Raw genomic sequence first — 19,551 nt, 5'->3', positions numbered from 1 at the left:
TAGTATTTGAAAAACAGACCAAAACACAAAAACTTAATATTGACCAATGAACCATTAAAATGAGGTCAAGGTCAGATGACACCAGCTAGACAGACATGTACACCTTACAATCATCACATACACCAAAAATATATGACCTATTGCTTACAGTACTTGAAAAACAGACCAAAACACAAAAAATTAACAATGACCAATGAACCATGAAATTGAGGTCAAGGTCAGATGAAACCTGCCAGTCTGACATGTAACCCTTACAATCATTCCATACACCACATATAGTTGACATGCTGCTTGTAGTATCTGAGAAACAGACCTAATCACATAACTTTTACCTTGATCACTGATCCATGAATTGAGGTAGAGGTCAGATTAACCCTGTCTGACGGACATGTAGACGTTGCAAGGAACCAATACACCAAATATAGTTATCCTATTACTCATAATAAGTGAGAAATTCACATGACAAAAAAACTGTAATTTTTTTCAAGCAGTCACTGAACCACGAAAATGACGGAAACTTCGTAACATAAGGTATCTGCATACAAGGTATGAAGCAGGTCTTATACCTTCTGAAATATAAAGCTTTATACAAATAGTTTACGCCGCCGCCGCCGGATAGTAATACCTATGTCTCGCATACTGCGACTTTCGTCACAGGCGAGACAAAAAACTAGGAGTGATCTGGTGTAAGATGTCCATCTGACAAGATTCAACTGACCTTCACCTAATTTTCATGGTTTATTGATTATGTAAAGTTAATATGATACATGTAGTTTAAAACATTCAATATAAAATTCAATTCTTACCAGTAAAGCAGACACGACATACAGTGAGTTCACATATTTTCATTTTTTACTGAACAATGTAGTCTATATTCACAAGTCTCTAATACAAAAATATTTTCCTTTATTCTCACATTTACATGTAACATCAACCATCCAACAAACAAATACAGTTGGTTATTTGAGTACAATTGAATGTAAATATCATAATAAAAAGATCACTAAAACAAAGTGGAGTTGTATCACAGTTATTTCCAATCACAGTAATGCTTTTATCTATAACCAGACTGGCCTTTGATTATAGACTCGATCCATTGGTTAAACTAGTAATATTTTTTTTAATTAGTGCATTTTTTATCAGTTAATCAGGCACACAAAATTTATTTATTTTGATATAAAAATATAAATTATCTCCCCTTAATAACAAGTATATGGTCAGATACAGAAATTTGACAACAACACATTGCTGAAACCTGGTATAAAAATTCACGAATGGATACAAAGATTTTAGTTTTTTTTATACTGGCAGTATCATGATAATCATGATTAGACATTCTTTTATAATACTATGAGACTGGTATTTTTAAATTTTTCACTTGATTTTTTTCTATAATAAGAGGTTTCATAGGAACAAATTAAGTTTAGAACAATATTCCATACATTCCCTAAGTACACACTAAGTCACATAATATATCAAATTTGTGTCAAAAACATTGATTGCACATTCAACAGTCATTCAAAATATAACTTCCAATACAGGAAATGCTTTATACTGGGCACAATTTGAAATAAATTTCTAATGTTCTCAAAAATCATGATGTGATTCCATTTCTCCTGAAGAATTCTGCTTTAACACGAGCTATTCTAACATGTTTTCTGTCTGGATGGTCAGTAGCCATGTCTATTCTGTGTCCATATTCTGTTGATGAAAGCGTTGGTACATCCTTGGGTTGTTCCTAAAAAGATTAAATGAAATAGTGAAGAGATCACAGATTTCAACATTAAGTGTACTCTGAACAAAAAAGATTAGAGTCACTGTGGTATTTATATATTTTGGTAGTTTAATATTTGTGTCGACAGATTCAAACATATCAAGGAAAATCATACTATCTTATAAAATATGATACATGTATACTGATTCATACTTGTAGAGTTAAGTTCATATGCATGCAAGCAACACTGTACAATCAAAACTTATAAAAATATGAAGAAATTGTTTAAATGGAAGAAAAAATGTATGTGTTTTTATCTATACCAGATTCAATATTGAAACTCAGATTATGATATAAGCTTTGCAGATATGCAGAGTGAAACTCATTCTATTTTTTAGCAATACCAAATTCTATAGTGAAACTCAGATAATGTTGCAGCTTTGTGGATATGCAGCGTAAAACTCATACCAGTCTTATATTATTACTTTGCATAGTCCAATTCATATTATTTGGTAAGCTATACAGTACTGTACTTGTGCATGTGAATTCATACTATTATAGCAGTATCAATATGGGTGCGTCTAAACACTGCTAAGGAGTCCTTAGTGCACTAAGGACTTATGATATGCCACTAAGGACTAGATGGGGTGCTATTATATGTAGTGTCTTTTCATATTATTGTAGATATTGATATTTAATGCATAAAATTCAAATTTTATAGAAAAATAATCACAAATAAATGAGTTATTCAACATTGTTTAGACACGTGCCTGTTTTTCTTTGATATGCCGAAAATCAATGAACCGTTAGACACGTGTCAAATTACATAACTGATTACACGGGAATCCTGCTATCTGTTGTGTTTAATCGACAATATTGGAAAAGTTGGATACTAATAAATGAATAGTTTTTCAGATTATATTTCAGTGATCAATTTTGATTTGACTTCGCACTGAATAAGTTGTTAAAATTTTATTCATGTTTTTTTTTTTCAGTTTCTCAAGAGTATTTTGTAATTATTTCTTGTAAATAATAGATTTGTTTCCAAAGCAATATATCTAAATTTATTTTCATATATGAAGACGTTAAGCAATTTATTACTGGACAAAAACGAATTCAATATGATAATAAATTTTTACTACATGCAACCAATATAAGAAAGAAGATGTGGTATGATTGGCGATGAGACAACTCTTCACAAGAGACAAAATGACACAGAAATTAATAACTATAAGTCACCGTACGGCCTTCAACAATGAGTAAAGCATATACAACATAGTCATTATTTCATACAATATCTTAAACAGACAATTTGGTTAAAAAAATACAAATCGGATTTCCTTCTGACATACTTGTTCTTCTTAAAGAAAAATAGATTAAAAGAAAATATATTTGAAAATATTTCTGTTTGTTTTTTCAAGGATTTATATAGTAATATACTATACAAATCCTTATTTTTTTTTTTTCATTTTTACACGTGAGAGATTTAGGTATAAAGTATTCAAATTATCTTGTATTACAAAAAATGATTATTTTCACATCATGAAAAAGCATATTTTCACATCATGAAAAAGCATATTTTCAAGGCATTCGTACGATGCATAACCTTTTTATGTCAAAATTATATCTAAAGCTCTAAATTTAACACATACGGGCCGGGATAATTTTCGGAAATAATGTGCTAAAAATTGTGGAACATTTAAAAAAAAACATTTGTCTCCTTTATATATTTAAAAATGAAACTTCAAAGTTCGATAATGATATTTTAACTTCTTATACTTTGAGAGAAAAACAAATGTCGAACAATTACAAAAAGAAAAAATAAGTACGGTATGAAGCCTTTGTAAACAGCTATCAAACTGGTTGAAAACTAGTGGTTTAGAATAACCCCAAGGACGTCACATGATTTTTTTTTCAATTCAATCGTAATTCCTACTAAGTATGAAGCAGTAATAGAAAGTGGAAAAGCAAACACCCGGTTTTGATATTTTTTACAGAATTTACTCATAAATTTTAACGAAACACGCATCTTTGTCGGAATTAAAACAAAAAACTTATAAATATATCTATTCCTTTTGTCTTGGTATCTCTAAATATTACTTCCATGCTCTTACATAAACATTTAACAAGCTGACCACACTCTTAACTTATTAGTTGGCGCACATCAAAGTCGTGCACAAATGGCAAATAACTTTGTCGAGAAAGAAATAAAAAATAAATAAAATTATTTGTCCTTTTAATCATTGCAAATAAGAACAACATATTTCATTATAAATTATTAAACATTAATCTTTTCGATACAATTGTTAATTACTTAAAATAAAAAGATTATGATTGTTTATTCAGTTGTTATGTTATATGGCACGTGTCAATCGGTTCACTGATTTTCGGCATATCAAAGAAAAATGGGCACGTGCTTAAACAATGCTTAATAACTCGTTTATTTATGATTATTTTTCTATAATTTTTTTAATTTATGCATTAAATATCAATCTCTAACTTAATATGGAAAAATAATGCATGTAACAGCACTCCATCTAGTCCTTAGTGGCATAGTATACGTCCTTAGTGCACTAAGGACTCCTTAGCAGTGTTTAGACGTACCGTATCAATATCAATATGCATATATGTAAACTTGTATAATTTTGCCGACTTTGCCATCCTTGTATAGTAAAAGCTCACCACATGTTGAGACTTCAAGGTATCTTTTTTGTGTTGTTGGATTGCTGCATCCTTAATGTATACCTCTATCTTTTTTGGTAAATTATTTTGTTAGTAATGACATAGCCTTACCTCATCATTTACAACTAGTCCCCTTGACTTTGCATGTTCTCTGTCATCTCTGTGGAGTTTGTTATTAAAACCAAATTCTTTTCTAAACAGACGGTCATAGGTCAACTTTGGATATCTATCCTACAATACATAGTTGAATTAAATAATAAATTTTGGTAACTTACTTCCAGAACAACACTCAACACCTGCATCAAACACATGGAGTGTCATTCTACAATACAAAGAATTAAAAAGAGACCCTTGCATGGAAGCTATTTCCAAATATCAGACCAGAGAACTCTGTTCATGGCATTGTTCTATAAAAATTTAAAAAATATGCATCATATCTGATTTTGGCCACTATTTTTTAACAAAGTTATTAGTGTCCTTTTGTGTATTTTTGCAAATAGCTGCTTTAATACATATTACTCATTAATCATTATACATGTAATACCATAAAAAAGTATTTTCCATGGGTAAGTTGTAATGAAATGAAAAGTAAACAGAGTTAATCCTCAGTATATACTTCAGACAATAAAAGATACTGAAAAAAATTATGAAAACTACAAAAAAAAAGATATCACTTAGAATGAAAGTTTCTTAAAATTAAATATAAGAGAGCTTTTAAACATCATAGCATCTCTGTTTGGTCTGAAAACTTTTTTGTAATGAAATTGTTAATAACATTTTTATATAATTTTCAAAATATGTCAAAAAAATAAAATCTGAACAATAAAAGGTTTCTCTATATTATGTGTAAAAATTGGAATTTGTGATATAGCCTTCTATCTAGGGGTGTCATATACTATCAAATATCTGTCAAATAACTGTGCAACTGTAACCAGCTTATATAGCACATGGGTTCTATTCTAATAAAGGTATCAAAATATGAAACATATACATATTATAAATTTATACTGTTTTGTCTTCTGTGGATTCAATATAAATCACACTGCAAGAAGCAAATCCCCTCCTACAATTCAATCCAATTTATTATTAATTACTTTGTAAATGACGTTTTTACAGTTTATTGAGGATATCAAAGTATTTATATTTTTTCAACAGACAGAAAAAATCTGGTAAACTTCTCATCTGAGGAGTCAGAAAAATATTTAAAATATCAAATAACTATTTTTTCTTTTATAGTTTAACATACTTGTACATGAAAATTTGGAGAACAAGATCAAAATGTTTTTTTCCAGTAATTCAATTTATAGTAATTAGATACTGTAAATTCAGAAATTATTGCATGCATTTATTTTTGCGATTTTTGCAGAATTAACAAAATTGCGAGATTGATTATTGCGATTTGTGGAAAGGCTGCATACATATATATCTGTCATATATCAGAATGCGAGTTCTTATTATTGCGATGTTTACCCAGTCGCATTATTCGCAAAAATAAAAACCTCGCAATAATTTCTGAATTTACAGTAATACTTGAACCTTCAATTGAAACTTCTAACAGGTCCAATATGAAACTTCTTGTAAAGTACATGTACTGATATTTTAGTTACCGATATATCGAATACAATTCAGTTATATTGAACAACATAAGTAACACACCACTCTTCCCAAGTAATCATATTTTATCAAAATTTATATATTATCCAAACTTTCTGTAAATATATAATATTTTAATTAGCTTCCATTTTTTAAGTTAAATAGTGGGCGAAAATTTTGATTAGAAAATTAAAATAAAAACAGAAAGAAAACATCTTTTAAATTTTGGAGGGGTATTATCTATTTAGACATGAAAAGTCAGAAATTCAGTATTTTCACAGATTTTTTTGCTATAGATGTCAGAATGCTGTGTAAAAATATTCTCTTCCTTTTTTATCTTTTATTCATTATAAAGATCTATACATTTCAATTTTTATTATCTAATTATCAAACTTGGGTGGTGCCTTTCTTTTGTTGTTCATCATATTCTTGTATGATAACTATTTGTTAAGGCTTTCAGTTGTATCAGGGTAAATAATTAATATTTGAAACTATATATAAATATATCATTAATGTAATTCATTATTTTCATCACTAATATGTTGTTTTGTTAAGCAAAATAGCATTAGTCAAAAACAGACTAGTAACTAGCAACAACAATAAAAACAACAATGATGCAAAATATGGCATTTAAGAAAAAACTATATCTTGATTGGTCTTCTAGAGTAGCCTTAATAATAAATATATTGATTTCACAGTAGAAGACCTGATCATATGATACTGTTACCAGAGACGTGTATATATGTCTCTGCTGTTACTTACATAATCCAGCTGAAAAGTCTAATTGTTTTGTTTTACCTAGTATTTCTTTGTTATATTTTTTTCTTTTATCAAATAGAAATAAGAAGATGTGGTATGAGTGCCAATGAGACAACTCTCCGTCCAATTCACAATGTATAAAAAGTAAACAATTATAGGTCAAAGTAAGGCCTTCAACATGGAGCCTTGGCTCACACCGAACAGCAAACTATAAAGGGCTCCAAAATGACTAGTGTAAAACAATTAAAACAGGAAAACCAACGGTCTAATCTATAAAAAAACAAGAAACGAGAAACACTTAAGAACAAATATCTTTTTTATGCCCTGAATGATACTGTATCTGTCTGCCTCCTTCAACTTTTGAGTTCATAATTTTTACCCAAAATACAGTCCAAAGGAAGGTACATAATCAGGATAATGTATAGACGACCTTGATTTAATGGTCTAGATATCATTGTTTTAGTTTTAAGATAGTTTGATGAAAAACAGAATTGAGATGAAAATACAATTTCCCCAAAAAAATTCAACTAACTATTCAAAAGATATATTTATTAATGATGTGATTGAAATCTCAAGGTTCCAGGGTCATATCTAAGTTAAGGTTTCAAAGTTTGATATACAGCAGCCCTACATTGCCGCATGTTGTCCAGATACATCTTCATCAAAGAATTTGTCAGAATGATAATGCCAATATTAAAGGTCAAAATCCTATTACAATGACTGATATAAGACTTTTTCATGCAAAACATTGATGATGTTTTGCAGAACAGTATGTCAAATAGACCCAGAATATAAAGATTTTGAAAATAACAGTTTCAGCTGGATTAGATTTTTTTTATGAATAATTGGTATGCTGTAAATTAAATATGTAATTGTATTCCCTTTAAAATGTATATCTGTAATATCATCAAATTTCCTCAAACTCCAAAATCAATGACTTAAAATCTTCAACATCGTTTTTTTCCGAAAATACACTTATATGTATTAAATATCTTTAGCAATCAATTTTAAAAACACAACCCTTCCCTTTTACTAAGTTTTGCTTGAGCAAATTTGTAACAATCATGCACCATGCAAGCAACTGATCAACACTTGCAATCATACATTTACCTGATCTTGATGTTCATAATCCATCTGTAAGCAAAAATCTAAATAATGACAATTAAATCCTTACAAATATTTAAAGTAACAAGAACCACCTTATATGAATAACCTTTTGCTTAGTACTGAAATTGAAAGGTGATATGTAGTAATGTCCTGTCAAAAACAAAGATAAAACAAGACATGATAAAAGGTGTTTAAAAAACACTGATGAAATATGAAAAACAGGAATTACTACATAAGATGTGTCAATTAATGGGCGTCCTTTCATTTTTCCTCGTTTGTTATTTTATGGTTCGAGACTTTTAGAAATTTAAAAAATAAATTTGCAATAACCAACATTTAAGTATATGTACATCTTTTTTTCAATTCTGAAAGCCATTTATAAAAAAAAATTGTTTCCTACACATGTATAATGATTTCTTTATCACCGATACATTTTTCCTACATTTGTAAATAACAGTTAGTTATCATAAATGTATGCCATATACTAATGTAAACTGACAATCTTCTGGTTATCTGATTCTAAAATAGAATAATGCATAGGATAATGTATTCCAGCTATCATCAAATAAAATAGCAAAGTTACATATATCTGATGTATGCGAATAAAATAACACACATTTAAATTTCCTTTTCTTTAAAATACATGTAGTTATTTGTACCTTTGCTAGGATACATGTATATACAATGTATGATGTTGTCCCAGTACCAAAGTGTCCTACATTGTGCTATATCAGCACATTCAAAGAAGTTACAGCTTATTAAGTAAACCGATATTTCCAGATTGGAATTCCATATATGGAATCTGGGGTAAAAGGAAAAAGAGAAAAACATGATTGTCCTGATTATAGACCTTATCTCTATTTCTGAATCTGCTATACCTCATTTACACCAGACATGGGGTAATTGAAATATGTTATTGTAATTGGCTGTAATTAATTACAATTTCTCAAGTAATTGAATTTAATGTGTAATTGAGCATTTTTTCAATTACAAGTAATTGAAAGTAATGAATTACAAGGCCAAAATTGTCTGTAATTGACAATTACTTTTCAATTACAACTCAATTACATTTGAAATTTGGGATTAGAAAGATTGAATCTTGTGTTTTCTCAAAAAAGTATTAAAGGCCACGACCTTAGTAAATGTAGGTAGCTGACAAATCAAAGCCTACACAGTATACCTTCTGTAATTACACAACCATAGAAGATTCTTTATTTTGTAATGAATGAACAAAAAAGAAAAAAAAATATTGTAGAAACATGCCATAATTTGTGTTTAAAAGAAACCATAGTAAGTCACTGTCCTATACCTTAATTAGCTTGTTACCTTCATGTATATTCAGATAGATATTGTTAGACATTGATTTAACATAATCAATTTGAAAGGTTATAGTCAATCAATAAATATAACCCCTGGCTATTTGTTTTAGCATAAACTATATAATGACTGTTTTTACAACAGTTATGTTTGCATGTTAAACAGGTGTTAAGCCAATTAGAGAGAGATAAATATACCCCTAGATACATGATTTTTTTTAAATTAATTAATTGTGATTAAAATACATTATATTTTTTAAAAAGTCAGACTTTCTAAATCATTTCTTTAGGAAAAATATTTTTAATAAGTTGTGATCAAAATAAAAAATTAAAATTTCTTGTATCATTTTGAAATACATGAAATACATTAAAACATAAAACTTCAATAGGTAATTAAACAAAATTTAATATTTTCAAAATATTGAATAAGGCTTTTTATCATTTTGAGCATTAAATTAAACCAGACATCTAGTCCTAACGATTCCTGATAGACAAAGTATTATGTGCACTTCAGATTTATGTTTGTTTTTTCTTTATTCTCGTAACACACCAGATATTTAACTTTTACTCTTCTTTGATACTGGCTGAATTTGAAAATAGTCACTGTAGATCTTAGACTCACTTGTTATTACTATAAAGCAATGTATGATTCTTATGTACATATCATAGAATAAATGCATGTTCTAAATTTTCCTTTCAAAAGTAATTGAAGTAATTAATTACATTTGCCAAGTAATTGGAAAGTAATTAATTACATTTGTAAAAAAAGTCAAATGTAATGTGTAATTTAATTGAAGATTTTGTAATTGTAATTGAATGTAATTAATTACTTTCAAAAGTAATTGACCCCATGTCTGATTTACACCTGACTAGAGATTTTGCAACACTTGAACTATTGGTGTCATTCTGACATTCAACAAGCACTTTAGAATTGTCACGTCAGACATTTTCTTTTATGACAAGTACATTATAATGAAGTATGAAGTCATAATTTAACGGGAACATCTGGGATGGCCAGTAATGGCGGACAAATTGGTTTAGATGTATTGTCAAAAGAACTTGGATTGGTAAAAGGGGATTAAAATTAATGGGTTAAAAAGACATTGTCATTGTTGAAAGGGTGACACATTCTACTCTTATGCTCTGACAACAAAAGGGTGAAGATAATGTAGCAAAATGTTTTCCTGTAAATACATAACATAATAAGATTCAGATACCAATGTACACAAAAATCAGAAAAAACTAATTCAGTACCTTAACATTGAGACAAATATCATGTTACCAATGTAAACAAAGCCAAAGGATGCTCAACTTACATTATTAGGAGTATTAAACACTGTTCGTTCGGGTGGTTCATTTCTTTGTGTGGGTACGTATGCAAATGCTGATAACTCACAACTTCTTCCCTTCAAGGTAAATGAATCGGTTTCGGTTTTCACCTCAAGCTTTTGTGCCATTTTCTTCCCTTGCAATCTCAATCTCGATAAGTTTAAAAGCGTCAACTTCCGTTACCAGGTGCTCTTAGGTATACCTAAATTATGTATATCGACCTGGGTGAAATGCCATATACTTACATTTTTGACATAATGACAGGAGATTTTAACTATTATGAATAAAATTTGTATGAACTCTAAATATTTGGTGAATGATATAATATTTTTGGCATGTTAGAAAGAAAATGTTAAGATAGTTTTCGTCTTATTTATTTTCGGAGATGACATATATCTATTTTAGATATTTTTTAATGATCTACCTGGAAATTATTGAATGTTTCTCTGTCAGGTCAAGAATTTGGATAGTTTGATTGATTTTCATACTCTTATATTCTTTACTTTTACATAGGATATCTCTAACGTCCCAAAATGCTGATATTTTGATTTCCAACCGACGTCCACTACCCCTTTTTTTATCTTGTGGGAAAATGGCTGCCAAAAATGGTTTGTTTACAAAATTACACTTCCTCGTGTGTTTCATCTCAATTATAAAACACTGACTCTAATAATCTGATGAAGCTTTGTAATCCAGGAAAACTTGAAAAAAGGAAGAGTTCATCAAAAGATATATAATTGAAATTGCTTAAAACATGTAAAAAGAATTCTTGAAAATTATATCATCTTGAATATGGTTGCCTTTACTTCTAATATTGTGTCACATTGTATATGATTTCTAGACATGCACCTGTATTAAGAATTTAATGTATAAATACAAGATTTGATTATTGTGTTCAGACTTTTGAAAGCCTGAATATTGTAGTAAATGTAGCTTAAAAATGAAAAATGACAAGAATTTAATTAATGTGGTTGAAATATGTCAAAGCTTATGGGTTCCCAAAGTGTGAAGATAGGATAAAGATTCCATAGGGGCAACAAAACTTGAAAAAAAAACCCTGACCAAACCATGACAAAAAACAAAAATCGACGAAACAGCAGTATACAGAACACTTAACCACTACTTCATAGAAAACTAAAGACTGACTTTGTATATAATAATAATAATTATTATTTTTATTAAAGAGGGCAACATTATTTAGTATAATAATAATATCCCCTGAGGCCCTCTGAATAACTTAAAATATAATTCTAACTGAACAAAATGAACCCAAGTTCAAAAACATGAAAAACAACTGGTGATCTCATGCTCTAAAGACAGGTAGCAGATCCTGCTCCACATGTTTCATCTGTCAGTGTGAATTTTGTATTTAATTCAGATCTTCATTGCCAGGGCTTTTCTTCATTCCCAATTACATGTACAAAAACAGCTGTTTGTTGATTAGAACATTAAAAAAAAACAGATTAGCATGACCAGAGTTCCAGTCTAGCTAGAACAAAGCAGGCTTCATATTCATATACCATTAACACGATGAAGATGTCATCGTCCTGATATGAATGTGTTATTTGCCACTAAACATAAAACACGTTTTCAAAATCATCATCATAGAAATTATAAAAAGATTACTTCATGAGAATATGTCCAGAGGGGTCAGCTGATATGAATGGTATTGATAAAATTATTTTTGCTGTGGCTGATGACAGAAAGAAGCCAATATAAAAGCTAAAATTCGTGTGACAATTTCTAAATTGTTGTTATTTAGGTCTGTCACAATTTCCTATAGATTTGCATATATATGTTTTCCAGAAGATTACCAAGTAGGTTAACAAAAATGTGTGAAGGAATAATAATAACTCTTTATCTGTAAAAATTTGTACAATGAATGTATCTTTACTTGTGTTTTTGATTACAGCAAGGACAACATTGTAAACTCAAGAGTGTCAGTTTTCAGATTATGCTGTTTTAGATGCAGTCCTTAAAATAAATTAAAGTACAACTACTTGTTTTTGCATTCCTCACATGTGTTTAGTTAAAACTCTGAAAATGTATTTTATGGAATAACATAATTCTGCTATTTTCTCAATTGTTGTGACAGCACAAAAAAAAAAGAAAAATAATCACACCAAAAAATATAAGGAGGTGTGGTAAAATTGCCAATGAGAAAACTATCCAGCAGAGTCCAAATTAGGTTTACTTAAACTTGACACATTACAGTCTTTAACAATAAGCAATTTCCATACTGTATAGTCAGCTATAAAAGGCCCAGACATGTCCATGATGGCAAAATGAGAAACCATAAAACCAACAACAAGATGGAAATGGCTTGACTCATCAAATTGTCACAAAGTACAAGAACAACTAATATTAATAAAAAATACACAAAGTATAGATCTAAGAATACTTAGTTAATGAAAGCTAGTTCAAAGCCAATAACAACTAAATCATGTTCTCCCAGACTAAAGTATCAATGGGTACATTCAGACGAATTTATTATAAAGACATTATAATCAGTCTGAGAAAAGCAGGACCTTGTGCAATGTCAATATATTAGTAAATAATATTGACAGGATGTAGGACTATAAGTTTTCATAAATTAAAAGCAATACATATTTAATTATGTTCTAATGTTTCAAAATCAATGTTAGTACCAATAAAAAACTATATTCAAAGATTTTACTAAGGTGTTTAAATGATATCATTTAAAGAATAAGTTAATTCAAAGGAGCAATTACATTGCACAGATCGTATTTAAATTTACATGCTTTATGTACAACATTTGTATAAATAATAGGATATGATATCCTGTTCTTTTATAAGAATTTTATAGGTAAAGCAAAACTTCAAAACCAAATCTTTGTATCAATGACAGAATCTGGTAAAAGTGTTTAGTAATTTAGTAATAAAATAAACGACTTAATAATTTACCAGTTATTTGAAAATTATGTTCATTGAAATCTTAAACTAACTACAGAAACGGGCATAGGGAACAAGTTGTGAAATAGCCACCCATAAGAAGGGGCCAGACAAACATCATTGTTCAGAAAGAAAAATTAAAAATTGAGAACAAAATTTTCTCTTTTCTTGTAAATTTTTGTTTTGATTTTTCTGTGCAAACCTGAATTATAGAAATCTAGCAAAGGACATATATTTTCAGTAGAATTCATAATGCGTACATATTAGTCCAGAATACTGGATCTGCCAATTGTTGCATGCCCTATATGAGGTAAATCCTGAAGTATCTGAATAAAACTTTTTCATAGCAAGTCTTATGATGTACAGATATGTTAATTATACTTTCTTATATTTTAGGTTAATATATGTGACTAACTCGTATGATTCAAAATGAGACTGTTTAAAATGGATGCTCTATTAATGTATCACATTACCTCATGATACTATGGGATCTTGTGTATGTAAAGATAAGATAGAAGACAGACATGGGAGTGCAAATAGGGTACCATATAATCGTGGACAACCTTTACATCAGCGTCATTCTGCCAGTTCAACTTCTCCTGTAAATGAAGCAGCCAATAGTAGAGTGCGGCATGCAGTCCTAGAAACTTTACATTTGATCAGGACATTAGTTGATCCGTAAGTAGAATAGAGATCAAAGGGCCTAGTAAATATTTTTTAGAACACATTTTTGTCCTTTGGTCTTTAAATGGATAATTGTCTCATTGGCAATCATATCACATCTCCTTATTTTTATCTCGAGGCCAGAAATTAAAATTTTTGTACATTTTCATCCAACTCATATATTTTTTGTAGAAAATAGTTATTTTTAACCCAAGTTACCAATCTTGATCATCTGTTGAAGAACCAGGCAATTTAAAAATATTTTCAAAGAATTGTTAAAACATATTCAAGACATTGAACAAAACATGGTATTTCTATCTAGTATTCAGTCTTAATCAAATATGGTATGTAGGTACAACACTGTTAAACGTATATATATATATATTTGTATGTGTGTGTGGTTCATTCATGTTCAAACTGCTTTTTGTTTTCTTTGTATGTAAACTAGTCTAGACTATTGTTTTTTTTTGTTATTGTCGTTATATTAATGTTTTATATTGTATTATGCTCTTTGTGAGCCCATTTAATGGAAATAAAACATCTATTGTCTATTGTCTATTGTCTATTGTAGTATAAATTTATTTATAGAATTAGATTTGTGAACATCAAATAATTTAATTATATAAAGTTATAGAATTTAAAGAAATTTGAAGGAGAGTTATCTCTATTGACAATTTACAGTGCATTACCGGTACATACAAGTTTTATATGCAGTTACCATAATAAGAAATAAAGACTAGTGTTGCTTTTGTTAATAATTACATTTTTAATATGATTTTGATTCACTTTAAATTTCAGCTTTTTCTTTTTGTTACTTTTTTTAGTTTTAGGCAGACTGTCACTTGATCTGTTGTGTACAACTCTGACAGTCAATCAATCTATATGTCTTTTGATATTCCTGTGAGGGTGCTATATCAGTGAAATATGCCCAACATAAGTCATTCATATTATATAATAAAGGAGTGAATTATATAAAATATAACTCATATTAGATACATATAATACAAGAGATTGACAACTAGACCAAATCACACATAACATGGCCCTCATGGTTTCATTGATAAGTACAAATTAAAAAAAAAATTCTCAAAGATCACAAAAAAATATTTATATGATATCTTTGATACCATATAGATCAAGAACTCATTTAAATTTCCATGTTTGCACTATAAAAAAACCAAGAGTATCAGCCAATCCAACACCACCCTTCTTTCGCTGATTTTTTTGTCTCAGCTGCAACAAAAGTCGCAGCATGCAAGACATAGGTATTACTATCCAGCAGCGGCAGTGTAAACAATTTGTATAAAGTTTTATCTTTTGGAATGTAGAAGATCTGGATGCTTCATGCCTTGTATGCAGATAATATATGTGACAAAGTTTCCATCTGTCATGTGCCCATTGTCCTTGACCTCATTATCATGGTTCAGCGACTGGATGAACAATATTATATTATATTAAATTACATTTTTTTTTGTCATGTGAATTTCTCACTTATTATCGGTAATAGGATAACTATATTTGGTATATGGGTTCCTTGCAACATCTATGTGTTCGTCAGACAGAGTTCACATGACCTTTACCTCATGATATGGATCAGTGATCAAGATTAAAGTTACATGATTAGGTTCGTTTCTCAGATACTATAAGCAGTAGGTCAACTATATGAAGTGTATGGAAGATTGTAAGGGTACATGTCAGTCTGAAAGGTTTCATCTGACCTTGACCTCAATTTCATGGTTCATTGGTCAATGTTAAGTTTTTGTGTTTTGGTCTATTTTCAAGTACTATCAGCAATAGGTCAACTGCATTTAGTGTATGGAATGATTGTAAGGTGTTCATGTCTGTCTAGCTGTCTATCAGGTATCATCCGACCTTGACCTCATTTTCATGGTTCATTGGTCAATGTTAAGTTTTTGTGTTTTGGTCTGTTTTTCAAATACTATAAGCAGTAAGTCAACTTTATTTGGTGTATTTAATGATGGTAAGGTGTACATGTCTATCCGGCAGTTATCATCTGACCTTGACCTCATTTTCATTGTTCATTGGTAAATGTTAAGTTTTTGTGTTTTGGTCTGTTTTTCTATTACCATAAGCAATAGGTCAGCTATATTTGGTGTATGGAATAATTATAAGGTGAACATGTCTGTCTGACAGGATTTATCTGACCTTGACCTCATTGTCATGGATCTTTAAAAAATGAAAAATATTAACTTTATGAAATACTTGTAGTAAAACCTTTATCTTTAAGACTTTCAACATAAAATCAATGGTCAGTAAAAAAGGCGGGACATTTCAGCTTGTTTTAATTAAGTCTCCCAAACGAAGTTTGGGAAGACTTATTGGTTTTGCTCAGTTCTTATTATTATTATTCTTCTTCTTCTTCTGCCGCTTTTAAATTTGAACTTGTCCGCACCCGTTCTCTGAAACAGCTTGTCGGATTAACTTAGGGTTTCACAATATGTTAGACTAACATGTCTAGTGCTGCAATCAGGGTTTTGTTTGTGCAATGGGGTTTATAAAGGGGTACTTTGAGGGACAAAAAGAAAGAGGGTTTTACTATAGAACCCTATGGGATTTTTTTTTTTTAATTTTCAAATGATTATAAATTGAAAACCGTTTGTGATAGACACAATCTTTTTATTTGAAAATGTTCTAAATGATAAAGCACATTAAATGAAATACAGGGTTAATCCCCAGGGGTCACCCCCACCCCCTGCCATTTAAGAAAGTTCTAACATCTTGTAAGTGGTCAAGATCCCAACCCCTAATCCATATATATTCTGGTTTGTCATGCGAAGATGGTTTGAATGATATACAGGGTTAGTCCCCAGGGGTCATCCCGACCCCCTGCCATTTGGGAAAGTTCTAATATCTTGTAAATGGTCGAGATCCCCACCCCTAAACCATATATATTGTGGTTTGTCATGATAAAGCACTTCAAATGAAAAACAGGGTTAGTCCCCAGGGGTCACCCCCACCCCCTGCCATTTAAGAAAGTTCTAATATCTTGTAAGTGGTCAAGATCCCAACCCCTAATCCATATATATTCTGGTTTGTCATGCGAAGATGGTTTGAATGATATACAGGGTTAGTCCCCAGGGGTCATCCCAACCCCCTGCCATTTGGGAAAGTTCTAATATCTTGTAAATGGTCGAGATCCCCACCCCTAAACCATATATATTCTGGTTTGTCATGATAAAGCACATAAAATGAAAAACAGGGTTAGTCCCCAGGGGTCACCCCCACCCCCTGCCATTTAAGAAAGTTCTAATATCTTGTAAGTGGTCAAGATCCCAACCCCTAATCCATATACATTCTGGTTTGTCATGTGAAGATGGTTTGAATGATATACAGGGTTAGTCCCCAGGGGTCATCCCGACCCCCTGCCATTTGTGAAAGTTCTAATATCTTGTAATTGGTCGAGGTCCCCACCCCTAAACCATATATATTCTGGTTTGTCATGATAAAGCACATCAAATGATAAACAGGGTTAGTCCCCAGGGGTCACCCCTGCCATTTAAGAAAGTTCTAATATCTTGTAAGTGGTCAAGATCCCCACCCCTAAACCATATATATTCTGGTTTGTCATGCGAAGATGGTTTGAATGATATACAGGGATAGTCCCCAGGGGTCACCCCCCTACCCTTGATATTTAAGAAAGTTCTAATATCTTGTAAGTGGTCAAGATCCCCACCCCTAAACCATATATATTCTGGTTTGTCATACAAAGATGGTTTGAATGATATACAGGGTTAGTCCCCAGGGGTCATCCCGACCCCCTGCCATTTGAGAAAGTTCTAATATCTTGTAAATGGTCGAGATCCCCACCCCTAAACCATATGTATTCCTGTTCAACATATCTCTAACTATGAATGACGTATACGGTCAGTCCCCAGGGGTTCCCCCCACCCCCAATGTTCTAATATCTTGTAAATGGTCAAGATCCCCACCCCTAAACCATATATATTCCTGTTCGTCATGTCTCGAACATTTGAATGACGTATAGGGTCAGTCCCCAGAGGTTCCCCCCACCCCCAATGTTCTAGTATCTTGTAAATGGTCGAGATCCCCACCCCTAAACCATATATATTCTGGTTTGTCATGCCAAGATGATTTGAATGATATACAGGGTTAGTTCCCATCCATCACTAATGCATATAACTTTACTGGACCAAACCAATTTTCACTGGCAATAAGATGGGTTGCTAATCTCTTGTATTATATGGCGATAAGATGAGTTGCCAATCTCTTGTATTATATGGCAATAAGATGAGTTGCCTATCTCTTGTATTATATGTCTCTTCTTATATTGTTCAAAAAATTGACTTGAATAATAATAAGGTTTCCTTTGATCTAAGCTTGAGATAATAAGATTCAACTTTATTTTTATATTATTATCAGGGAAGGAGAACCTATTCAGGCCATGCTGATCCTACAACAGATTGGTGAAACAGAATCTGGCTGGCTAGATGTTGTTATAGGACTAATTGTTCACATACCAATGGATGAACCACTTGGTCCTGCTGTTATAGATCTGCTATTAGATGAATGCCCCTTACCCACAAAGGTTTGTGATAAACACATTTTTTCAGCCAATTACTATAAACATACTTGTTGGTCCTGCTGTCCTGGGTCTATTAATAAATTAATAATCCCTACAAACTTTTTCTTATCAAATTGTAAGTTACATTTTAAATATTAACCACTTGCAATTTACCAAAAGGTCTACAAAAAAAAAGTCAATCGGTTCAGGACCTCAAAATTTTTTTTCAATTTGATCAATATCATGATAGATATTTATAGTCACTTATGCTCTTGTTTATATACTCAAACAAACATAAAATATTTTTAAAATAAAACCAAACACAATTAGGGATATCAGCTTGCCTAAAAAGTACAGTATACCATTTTATTATTTGTTACATTAATAATTAATACTTATGTTCATATATATTTAACTGCATGTCCTTAGCCCCTCTCGTCATAACATTAACAATACACAATCTACAAAAGAAATAAATTCTGTTACTAAGCAAGTTAATTATGTAAAATCTAAAATTCTTAATTGTGTTCACTTTTAGCAGTGTTACAAATATAAATATATCAAAAACAAATTTATCAACCCTGATAATCTATAAGTTAGTAGATGGATGGGTCAGAAATGACCAGAATGAATTATCAGAAAGGCAAGGTTGAATAACACATAAGAAAACCTTGATTTACCACTACAGCTCTTCCTGCCACATAAAAGCTTGTCGAATTACCAGTACTCATTTACTGAGTAGTCCTTAGTCTTCCTCTTCTATGTAATAGCCTCTTGTAAGTAAGAGCACCTCCATATGGAGTTTCACATAAATGTCAAAACAAATACATGTGTTCATTATACATGTAACATTTATAAATACATATGCTCACAATAGTCCGCCTGTAAGAAGTAAATACTGAAAAATAATGTAAGAGAGTCTGTCGATTTAG

At 30.6% G+C, this 19,551-nt stretch overlaps 2 protein-coding genes across 3 annotated transcripts in view; one reads left to right on the top strand and one right to left on the bottom strand.

Moving 5' to 3' along the window:
- Positions 1-889: 889 nt before the first annotated feature.
- LOC127700968 (uncharacterized protein C5orf49 homolog) lies at positions 890-10,704 on the bottom strand. Of its 2 annotated transcripts, XM_052204724.1 has the most exons (4): positions 10,488-10,704; positions 7,859-7,882; positions 4,508-4,627; positions 890-1,738 (listed from the first exon to the last, which is right to left on the bottom strand). In XM_052204724.1, exons 1-4 carry the CDS (start codon positions 10,626-10,628, stop codon positions 1,595-1,597), a joined length of 429 nt encoding a protein of 142 aa, XP_052060684.1. In that variant the 5' UTR covers positions 10,629-10,704; the 3' UTR covers positions 890-1,594. The 2 variants fall into 2 exon arrangements, with proteins under 2 accessions (XP_052060684.1, XP_052060685.1); XM_052204725.1 differs by lacking the exon at positions 7,859-7,882.
- Positions 10,705-10,993: 289 nt separating this feature from the next.
- LOC127701957 (RING finger and SPRY domain-containing protein 1-like) overlaps positions 10,994-19,551 on the top strand; it is a 58,355-nt gene continuing 49,797 nt past the window's right edge. The window contains exons 1-3 of the mRNA XM_052205932.1: positions 10,994-11,108; positions 13,810-14,091; positions 18,478-18,643. Of these exons, the coding sequence (XP_052061892.1) occupies positions 13,898-14,091; positions 18,478-18,643 (360 nt within the window). The 5' untranslated portion in view covers positions 10,994-11,108; positions 13,810-13,897. The remainder of the gene's footprint in view (positions 11,109-13,809; positions 14,092-18,477; positions 18,644-19,551) is intronic.

The sequence above is a fragment of the Mytilus californianus genome, unplaced genomic scaffold, assembly GCF_021869535.1.
Source record: "Mytilus californianus isolate M0D057914Y unplaced genomic scaffold, xbMytCali1.0.p SCAF_5, whole genome shotgun sequence".
NCBI lineage: Eukaryota > Metazoa > Mollusca > Bivalvia > Mytilida > Mytilidae > Mytilus > Mytilus californianus.
This window is presented reverse-complemented; position numbering and strand designations above follow the sequence as displayed.

What these genes read in the sequence shown, in the direction of transcription:
- LOC127700968 (XM_052204724.1), bottom strand. Translation starts at nt 10,628, where the DNA reads ATGGCACAAAAGCTTGAGGTGAAAACCGAAACCGATTCATTTACCTTG. An exon ending in ATTATGAACATCAAGATCAG is followed by an intron (nt 4,628 to 7,858) that starts GTAAATGTATGA and finishes TATGTATTGTAG; the next exon opens with GATAGATATCCAAAGTTGAC. An exon ending in GACTAGTTGTAAATGATGAG is followed by an intron (nt 1,739 to 4,507) that starts GTAAGGCTATGT and finishes TAATCTTTTTAG; the next exon opens with GAACAACCCAAGGATGTACC.